Here is a 10356-nt window from a genome sequence, read left to right as displayed (position 1 = left end):
TCATATGGCAGTGGTTCGAATCCCGGCTCGGAGGTTTATCGGCGCTCCTCATATTGTCATCGCAGTGTATGGAAAAGCCCAGAATGAGGGTGATCGGTGTCAAGAAGTCGACGGGCAAAGACTCTAGATACGGACTCACGAAAAACGAGAGAGTCCGATGGTGGGAGAGCGCGTACATGAAAGCCGTCCGCATATTACAAATAGACACTGATGGTAATGAAATTACTGTGCGGGCGCCAATGTTGTGAATAAAACTTACAAAACATACTTTTAGAAAAAAAAACTTTTAAAAATCGAAATATATAGCTAGTAAGCTACACATTTTTTTTCTTCAAATTAGACTTACTGAATTCGCGAAAATACGGACATTGTGTCACGTTTCGTTAATATTAAATCTTACTTCATCCTTATAATCATGAGGATAGTAAATGTCTGTACAGCAAGCTTGGCTGGTTTTCGCGCCAGACAGTTCTCACGTAGCATTTACTGGAAAGCCATAAATTAGATTAGAATTAAAATCAGATCATAGAACCATTTCACAAATCAGATTATAATTAGATTGCTGGCATTTCGCTCTAGTTTAGTCTAAGTAGGCCACTAGAATTAGTTAGTTGTCCAAGTCTGGAAGCACATCACGCAAACACTCTTTTCCTAAACATCCGAACCCGGAGACGTATAAAATAAAGTCCGGATATCGCTGCGATTTCTTCATCTCCACCCTTGTCACGTCTCCGATCAATACACCTTGCGTATAGAACTCGATAGTTTATTACTGAAATTCGACAGATAAAATCGGTTGGAACAAAATATTCAATACTACGTAAAACGTAAAAGGAAATATCGCGAAACGTTGAAAAGAGAAATTCATAAATACTTCAAATGCATAAAGAAAACAACGCGGAGAAGGCGCAGCCGAATAGTCCGCCACAAAAGTTGGACCCGGCCGTGATGTCACATCGACGTGACAGAGGACAGTCGCGTAGAATATTGCACACTCTCGTATACCGAACTGTAAGCCGGCGGAGAAGTCTTGTTACACGAAATCGCACGGATCAGCGTCAGAGGTGGTTAACCTAATCCTAATCAACGTTGGTACTCAAACAGGAGTCAATTGTCCAGCTGTCCATCAAGTCTGCTGGAGCAAAAACTGCTTGAGTACTGTAAAAAGTAAAATCACTTCGTTACCGACCCCCTCTGATTCTCGCGCGCACACGCACAACTAATCAGACGCGAGTGATCGTCTCGTTAGATCTTGCGCCGCGCGGGGCGCGATCATATTCACGATTGCGGCGACATCGCGGCGCGCATTTTATCCCGGCTCAGCGAGGACGACCTCATTCTAGTCCTGCGTCGCGGCTGGTCCGCGCTCTGAGTCAAACTGGACCAGCTCTTGTGCTTCGATAAGGGCCGCGGCTTTTCCGCGGGCGAATTCGAAACTTTCGTCTCGAACCGAATCTCCCCGTCGTCCGTGTCTGGTGTGCGCACCAGCTCTACTCTCACGTTGGAGGAAAACCGAGATTCCAAGTCTTCAGTGTCCGGATCGATATCCGGCTTACCCGGTTCGTCTTTTTTGGATTCGGATTTTTTCGCCGGGATAGCCGCGAACATCTCGATCAACGATACTTTTTTGTTGGGCGATCTTGGTGACTTACTGAAAACGTCATCGTCGCCCGCAGAAACGGGGGAAAACCCGGGGCCGTCCTCCTCTGTGGGCGTGGCCGTGAGCAGCTTCGCGGAGTAGTCTATGGAGCGGCAGAACTCGACCTCTTCCGATTTGATTTCCGCCTTTTCGATACGGGGGACGGAGCCGTCGTGCTTAGAGGGCTTTTTGTTCTCGTCGAGGCCTCGCGGCAGAGGCGCGCTCGACGGCGTAGGCGCCTGTGACGCGACAGAGCCTTTGTCGGGGTCTTCACTGTCGTTTTTCCTGCGAATGGGTAATGGAAATTTGAGAAGGGATTTTTTAAAAGTTTCTTCCACCAAACGAAAATGAAAATACAATGGCTGGTCTTATTCGAAATTTTGTCATCAGGAAACAGAGTAGTATTGAGACGAGGAGTTCAGCAGTAACAAAGTACCTATTCTTCTTCTTCCGCGTATACTCGATTAGGATTTGCTTACTGACGGTACCGTACTCACTAGAGTGGTAATGAATTTAGACTGCTTCGATCCACTTATAGTCGAGATTTTTGGGTGAAACTGCTTATTTTTTACGATTCGGATTTCGAAAAGGGGTAATGGATTTTGTGATAAGTTTGGATACTTTTGTGAGTGAAATTATGATAAGAACCACGTGACATATCCTTTGTATCACGGTAACTGAGTAAGTGAGTATATATTCGAAGATTTGATCTATTTGAAACGCCATTAGTTATTTTTATTATATCGCGAAAACACATCTTGAAATTTCGAAAGTAATCCTCCAAATACATACTTGAGTACTCTTCAGGCCTTTATATTTTACATCAACTTGAAATATAATTTTGACATATCTTTGAATCGCTACTTCTACTGCGCGTGATTGAGTAATAATTAACAGTGTCACGTCCACTTCTACTAGAGCACCAACGCTGACTACTTTGACCACTTAATCCATAATCTAATTAAATCATATTTAATTAACGTACATAAATAAACTTATAATGTTGATTCCATAGTATAAGCAAATATCTTACGTGCGCGCCTGTCGGTCCCCGCGTCTTCTCGCGGCCCTCTCCGCGCCCCCAACCGACTTGCTCCTTCTCGGCGTGGACACGTAAATCCTCTCGCCTGGCGAGCTATTCTCGTCAAACTTTCGCGCCAACCGCGCCACGTTCATATGCGGTATCGCGCGCATGTCCTTCGACGGCAAGCGACGCTGCTGACGGGCCGCGCGCCCCCGCGCCTCCGAATCACGTCTTGAAGGCAAGTACTCAGACCTAGTCGACTTCATAGAGTCTGTCCTACTAGGCAGCGCGTTCACCGCTAACTGCGACCCGTAACGACGTGATCGCGCTATTTTGTTGTTGTCCTGGTGTGTAACGTCACAAATCTTGGGTTTCGTGACGTCATCGGCCATCATAGACGTCATGGCAATAGAGTCTTCAGTTGCACCCGATTTAGGAGTCTGCGTTTTTTCAGACTTTGTGGCTTCCCGTTTTGAAGCTCTAGCGGGCGTGGTTCGACTCGAATATTTCCCGAACCCGTTCGAACCTTCGTGTTCGTCCGCCGAAAAAGCGTGCGAGTCCACGCTGTTCAATCTGTTATTCTCCAAGTCGCTGCAAACGTGCTCGAACGCTTCAGACATCATATCTGTGACTTTGGAGCCGTCTGGCGGGCCTAGGCAGAGATTTTCGAACAAAAATTGCTTCGGTTCGCCACCAGATTCGACCCCTTCGAACTTATGCTCCTCCGGCTGGTCACTTGTTTCAGTCGACCCGAATTGCGCCTCCAACCGCAGGTTAGTAGTTCGTCGCGTGTTGCCTTGATCGTGCGAGAAACTCCTGCGTAAGTACACGGAAGCCTGCTTCGCCTTATCGAATTCTTCCCGGTTCGATTCGGATTCGGGAATCGAAAGCCGCTTGACTCTATCCACAACTGTAGGCGAGGATTCGTCCTCGCTTTCGCTACCGCTGGTGAGATCGAGCTGTAGGCTCTCGGTGGTAACAGCGGGAAAAACTGGTTGTAAACACGTGGTCGCGGCGTGATTGGTCGAAGACGTGTCACGTGGTTTCACGTCCGTCGTCCGCTTCGCGGTTTCTTTCGGGTTTGAAGAGAAAGTCGGGGTCGTGACTGGGCTTTTCATACTGCTAGACGAGACTACTATCACTTCTGTGTTTGTATTACCGCGCAGTCTCTCGATAAGCCCGCGTACCTTCCCTGTAGGGATTGTCTTCGTGTGGTTCTTGATCACAGGGCGATTTTTGGTACGATTATCAAGTTGCGGACTGATGTTATTGCTATTATTTGTGTTACTGTTTACGAAACTGTTATTTGCGGACGTGGAGACTACAGTTGTCGGCGCTGCCGATTGCACTGTTTTCATTACGGTAGTCATGTTCGATTTCGAATCCACCACTGATATAGTCGCGGTCGGGGCGCATTGTACGGAGCTGGTGACAGCGCGTACGGTGCGTTTCCCCATTTGTCCCGCGATATCGTTAAACTCTTTTATCTTCTCGTGGAGCGTGTCTTGCGATTTCTCGGTGTTGTTGTTGTTATTGTCGTTATTATTGTTTCCGGAATGTAACCGCCTTCTGGCGTTACGCTCCCGTCGCTTTATGGACGTTTTTCGTCGCACCGTGCTCGCTTTTTCGATCAGAATCTGCTTGGTTTCGACTTCCGTGTCACTCTCGTGGATTACGAGTGATTTGCGAGCGTTTTCCGACGCCTGGACCACTTTTCGTAGGATTGTTTTAGTGTCGTTTACGCCGCTGTCCGATTCTACGTCCAGTTCCTGAACGAAACAAGATATTTATAAAGAAATGCGGACGCGACAAAAATGGGGGAATGTCAGAGTAATAAAGGGAATATTGCAGGAATTTTGAACATGGGGTCCGTGGTTTCTTTGGAGGTCAGCGGACTAGTTCTAAGGGGTTCATGACAAGCAAGTATTGAAACTACATTACCGTTATGTTTTACAACATATGTCCTTATTTTGTCTGGTTTTCAGCGATCAGCACAGGTCAAAAGCGAAAGTGATGAATAGCCAACAGGTATATTTTGAGGCAACAAATGGACCAGATGGGAATGTAAGACGCCATGATTAGAACTTAGTGAGAGCGTTAGGCCTTATTCTTTTTAATTTTTTATTTTTAGTCATCAGCATCATAAATTCCGCTCACTCCACAACATTTACGCCGGAACTCATCGAGGTAGTTTGTTCGAGAGAATGCTAATCGAAGATTTTAATACAGCGAAGTAGCCTGCTACGATTACCAGTTTTTAATGAGGTGGTTAGCATGCCCCTAAATAAGATAAATTTATGATATCCTACCCCAGTGCCGAGAAAGACCAGAATAAAAGTAAGACAAATGCGTAAGATTCGTAAACGAGTGGTAAACAAGCGCGAGGAGAATATGAGAGAACAAAAACACGAGAGATCGGTCACGGCTGAGAACATCAAGTCAAACGCGCGCGTACCTGCGACACCGTGTAAACCACTCCGCTCGCGCGCTTGTTCGCCTGTCCGCTTCTGCTCTTACGGCGGCGCACAACTGGTGGAACAGACTTCGTCTGCTTCTTTCTCTCTTTTTCGTCTTCAGACGAAGACGCGACCACCTTAATCCTGCTTTTTCTCTTATCTCTTGGATGGCTTAGCGCTATCACCTGGTCCGCGTCGCCTGGCATACCCAGAAAACCAGATTCCGTATTGGCCTGGTTCTTGTCGGAATCGGTCGGGACTGTTACTGAGGCCGGATCTTCGTTTTTGTACCGCTCGAACACGGCTTGCACTATTTGAATGTCCCAACTGACGCTCTCCCGCGCCGTGAGCGGGTTAAAGTTCAAAAAGTCTTCCTCGTCCTGTTGGTCGCCGTTTGCGTTGCCTTCTAAATCTTCCTCTGTGATTTTCATGCTGAGTCTCTTCTCTGTGAACGTGACAGGCTGACTGGTCCTGCGTTTGTGGCGTCTGAAAATGTCGTGATATGATCGGGATTGCAAGTCTACTAGTAAAGGGTACGTTATTTACTATCACAGGTGTTAAGTAATGAAGTTCTTCTACATTTTAAGAGTGTTGAAATGGTTTTTGTCTACTTTCACTACTTACACAAATGGTTATGTTTGCTACGTCTGCTTTATTACAAAATACAAATTGCCGAATGGGGCACATATTCACCTGTAAATCACAGAATTAGTCTGTTTGCGCTTGGTCACTTCGCCGCCGTTTTCGTGCGAAGTCGACTTTTTCAATTCCGCCGGCTTCATCGACATGCTCTTCTTAATCTCGGCGTTGGGTTTCCCGCCATTGGCTTTCGGCTGCGCATGCGCAGTGGCCGGTTTGTTCGCGTGCGACACCAGCGGGGCGCGGCTGCTTTGTCGGAAACTAGGGAAGGAGAACTTCCCCGGAGCTTTCTGCCCGGACGGGGTGTTCGGATTCGATTCGGCGGACACGTCGTCGCTGCTTTCGATTTCTTCTTTGCGTTTTTGAAGAGCTGGAAAAAGTAAGTAGCTTTGCTTGAAACAGTCGACGTGGAATTAGTCTTAAAGCATAATCACTTGAGTAAGTGCTGCAAGTAAACCTACTTGACTACACAAAAAACGTAGAAGTACTTCGTTACCGACCAGCGACAACGTCTGACGTCACACTCGCGCAAGCAAGCCAAACGAAATGAATGCCAAACAAAAATGTGCAGGAATGAACTGATCCATGCGCGTGCAAGCGACAACACTCCACGCCCCTACCGTGATGCACCAACATATAGTACACTGCCACGTATTTCTTTCCGAGCAATTTGCCGCGCCCTACGTCACATGAAAAACAAGCCCCGTGTAGTCTTATGGAATAATACCAGGGGGCAATATAATCCGCATTGGAAACCACAGTTCTTGGCTAATGTTGCTGTATCATTAAGGGACTACCTTCAGTTCGATTCAACTCTTCCCTATCTTTCCATTTTATCACAATTTTATGGTGTTTTGAAGTGATGAAGATAGTAATATATTGAATGAATGAAGGTCAAAGTTCAGAAAAACACCTTTCTTGTGCAACGTCTTCCTCGACATCGATTCCGATCTCATTCTAGGCTTCGGCTGCGTCGCGCTTTGCACGTTAGACGCGCCGGGATTGCTGGTCAGCCGCAAAAGCCCGGACTTGCCAGGCCTCGCTTCTGGAGCGGCCAGCAGGGTGTTGGAGCCGAACCTGGGTTTCATACTGCGCGGCATTTTACGCTCTTCTCCATCGTCTTCTCCATCGCCATCTAGCGGTAGCGTAACGTAAACACAAAATAAGCAAGAAGAAAAGCAAATAACAGAGGCGATCAGTAGCGGCCAGTCGATTTTACAGTTTCGGAGCTCCCTCGTAAGTTTTGAATACTTGCACAATTCTTCTACTTGTACTTAAACAGTTGTACATACGGTACTACCACTTTTGTCACTTTAAATTTTGAAAAGTCGAAAGCAGAGGTTTGGGATAAGTAGTTTGCATCACTTTTAAGATTGCAACTGCCGTAAGAACCGCGTGAAATACTCCATGTGTCACGGTAACTGAATATATTTTGCAGCATTGTATCTATTTGCAGTATCATTTGTTATTTTGTGTTACTCGAGAAGATGAATCTAGGAATTTTCGAAACTATTCACCCGAGCACTTTTCAGGCTTTCTATTTTCGTCAGTTAAAGTAGTTTTGACGAGCGTTGAAAATCGCTACGTCTACTTATAACCCAGTACATATGTACATAGTGACTTCTATTTTGCTCGAGTAGCAATACTGACTGCTTTGACCACCTCTGTGAAATAATAAAAGTTCAGCTCAAATCAATAGCAAAAGAATAAACATATGATAATCAAACAAATCAGTTATTTCACATGGCACGGTTACAAAAACCATTTTACAAACCTCTAACTGGTCTCAGCAGTCTATCTCTGGCATCGGATGGCACAGACTTCTTCAGCGAGTTGATGATCAGATGCTTGATCTGGTAGGTCCACTGGTCCTTCTCTTCCTGGTTCCGGGCGAGCAGCACGTAAAACGTCGACCTGGCCTGCTCCTGTTGGGCGTGGTTGGCGGTCTTGCGCGCGCACTTGGTCTGGGCTTGGATTTGAAATCCGAGAGGAGTGTTCGGCACGCTTTCCAGCATGACAAGTTCCGAGCACTGGAAAATACAGTGGTATGATATATTTCGGACATCAGGATATAACACGCTATCGCGTTTAGTAGTAAGTAAGTAGAAGCAAGCGATAGGCCTACCATAGTACCAGAACCCTGGTTGTAAAGAGATATAAACAGGATTAGTGGCAGTGAAGTGCGAACTCTGGCCTAGAAGCTATTAATCAAGTCCTTCTCATTTTACCAAGGTAATGACACAGTATTAGCATACCTATCAGATACCATTCACCCATACAGAAGTAGTCATCGTTGGTACCCAAGAAATAGTAGAAGTGCCATCTTACATTTCTACTCAAGTATAAGTGGAAGTACTGGTAAACCCACACTTGAAAGTTCAACCCTATTCACCACTTACACGTAATGGCGATAGCACTATTATCATTATAGGAAAACAAACTAACTTCCATCATCAAAATGCGTTAGTGAATCACCTCCATCAAGAATCATGAATCATAAGTAGTCAGTCGGATACAATGTAACTCGACATTGTACTAGAAACCGGATACAGACAGGGATATCCGGCTCGTATAATGCGTTACGATTTTAGCAACAGTACAATCATATCATGCTAAATCATCGTTCCTCAAATGCCAATCAACGTCAATGGGGTAACCAAACACCCTTGAACAGGTGACGAAAGCAAGCCAAGAAGTACCCAACTAACGAAGAGCCATCGATATCGACACTTTTCCATTTTATGCTGTCGTAAATGTGACATCTATATCGCCATAAGTTAAAAGAAAGGTTCAGAGCAACAGCACAGGGGAGTTGGTAAAGAAGTTCTGTACTTGCACTCAAGTAGATTTTTGCCTACTTTCACTATTTACTCAAGTGGTTATAGTTTTAGATTACTTCTACTTCGCAGTTTCCCATTTATAGGCAAAAAGGCCTGATATACGTTTTTTTACTTACGACTTACGTCGAAATCGTTACTTTTACTTCTACACGGGCACCAGCGATGACTACCTTGACCACCTCTTAGTAACAGCACGAATTACGACCAGCGTAATACTCCTACTTCAGTATTAACCCCAATTTTTCCTTAAACCACAAAGGGAAAACAGCACAGTTTCGCCGCAATTGCCCTCAAATTATACCCCTAGAAAATCCCGCGATACAAATACAGTCATTTAATAACAGTCACTCTCGCCGATATGAAAGTGTGACGCAACAATAAAGAGCGCGCGCCTTATCGCCATCACAAGGGTTTGGTCCAAATTTGCGATGACAGTCATAACGCGCCGAGATAACAAAGTGTTACCGGGCACTCGAGACTCAAAAACCGAAACGAACCCCACGGTCGGATGCGGACTTATGGGTGCGCAATATAGCCCAGCAGTGTGAGACATAATCTCCTGTGGCACTATGCTCAAGCACCGTTTACGTTGTCAAACACTCAAGCGCGAATCTTAAAAGTAGTATACTGCTCAGAACACGTACTAAATCGTTGAATCAACACCCTTTTCGGTCGTAGTTACGTAACTATAAATTCATTCCAAAGCGTACACGCCACTGACAGCGCTGTATGACTATTGATGACGTCAGGGGCACTGGCATAGGCAAAGCTTTAATATAATTTTTATGTAATTTTATTTTCTTTAGGAGTGGATATTCACATAACTTACGCGATTTCTCGTATCAAACGTGACGTAGTGAGTATATATGACGTTGCAATCGATAAATCGAAAATTCACAGTGGGCAAATGCGCCTCCCGATTTAACTTGGCCTACTTGGCGTCCATCGAGCTACATAACAAACTTACCATGATGCTGGCCTTGCACACGTGAAAGTTATCCTCTCTTCGCTTCGTGATGAGGATCATTTTCTCGAAAAGAAAGACGTGACGCTCGTTTTTCGCGCCTTGCATCTTCATCTCGCTCTCCAGTATTAGCTCTCCGTAGGTGGTCAGCTCGCTTCCCTGCAAACACCAAGGCGAAACGTGACTCAGGGGACGATTGTGGGCAAGTTCACGACGCGCGTCAACGCAAGCGCGAAGGTCTGTTTACATTCGCGTAGCGGCGTGTCGCGCTACGTATCGCTCCTGAGCGGGCTAAATGTGTTCATGCACGCATTGTAATTAATCATTGGCGTTTTCTTTATAATATATTTACGATGATTTGCAAACCATGGCCGTACCGTAACGACCCGTGTTTTAGTACTGTTTAACCATAGTATAAGTTACCGAGTGGATAACGGCCGCAAATTGTGTGGAATCCATAGGTGGTCAAATTATTCTGAAGCGTGACACATTAGTAGCGCAACCAGGCAAACCTACATTGGTGCTGCTAAAAAGTAGGAGTGTTTCGTTACCGATCACATCTAGCGGAATCCGGATGAACGCGACTTCAAACAGGAGTTTGCCACCACTCCGGTTCGGTATATTACACATAACGGCCTATTAAACTTCAAACCATCGCTTGTCGGGAGTGATTGTGACGAGGTATGGGTTCGCCTGCGAGCGATAAGCTCCATTCGCAACCGCGTGAAAGTGCGCGCTAAAGAGACACGCGTTTGGCTGACTTTTACCATCAAACTAAACACCTTAGCTGAGTT

At 45.7% G+C, this 10356-nt stretch overlaps 1 protein-coding gene across 2 annotated transcripts in view; it reads right to left on the bottom strand.

The window, feature by feature from the left end:
* Positions 1–750: 750 nt before the first annotated feature.
* Positions 751–10356, bottom strand: part of LOC145441839 (uncharacterized) — a 33889-nt gene continuing 24283 nt past the window's right edge. Inside the window, exons 10-17 of one of the 2 annotated variants that reach the window (XM_080319789.1) lie at positions 9566–9721; positions 7533–7788; positions 6672–6893; positions 6379–6438; positions 5813–6128; positions 5119–5605; positions 2673–4432; positions 751–1924 (exon numbers count right to left, since the gene is read on the bottom strand). In XM_080319789.1, the coding sequence (XP_080175915.1) occupies positions 1279–1924; positions 2673–4432; positions 5119–5605; positions 5813–6128; positions 6379–6438; positions 6672–6893; positions 7533–7788; positions 9566–9721 (3903 nt within the window). In that variant the 3' untranslated portion in view covers positions 751–1278. The remainder of the gene's footprint in view (positions 1925–2672; positions 4433–5118; positions 5606–5812; positions 6129–6378; positions 6439–6671; positions 6894–7532; positions 7789–9565; positions 9722–10356) is intronic. The other variant, XM_080319791.1, reaches the window with a different exon arrangement.

The sequence above is a fragment of the Botryllus schlosseri genome, chromosome 6 (genome assembly GCF_051294905.1).
Source record: "Botryllus schlosseri isolate E-star chromosome 6, Bs_hap1, whole genome shotgun sequence".
Taxonomy (NCBI): Eukaryota; Metazoa; Chordata; class Ascidiacea; order Stolidobranchia; family Styelidae; genus Botryllus; species Botryllus schlosseri.
This window is presented reverse-complemented; position numbering and strand designations above follow the sequence as displayed.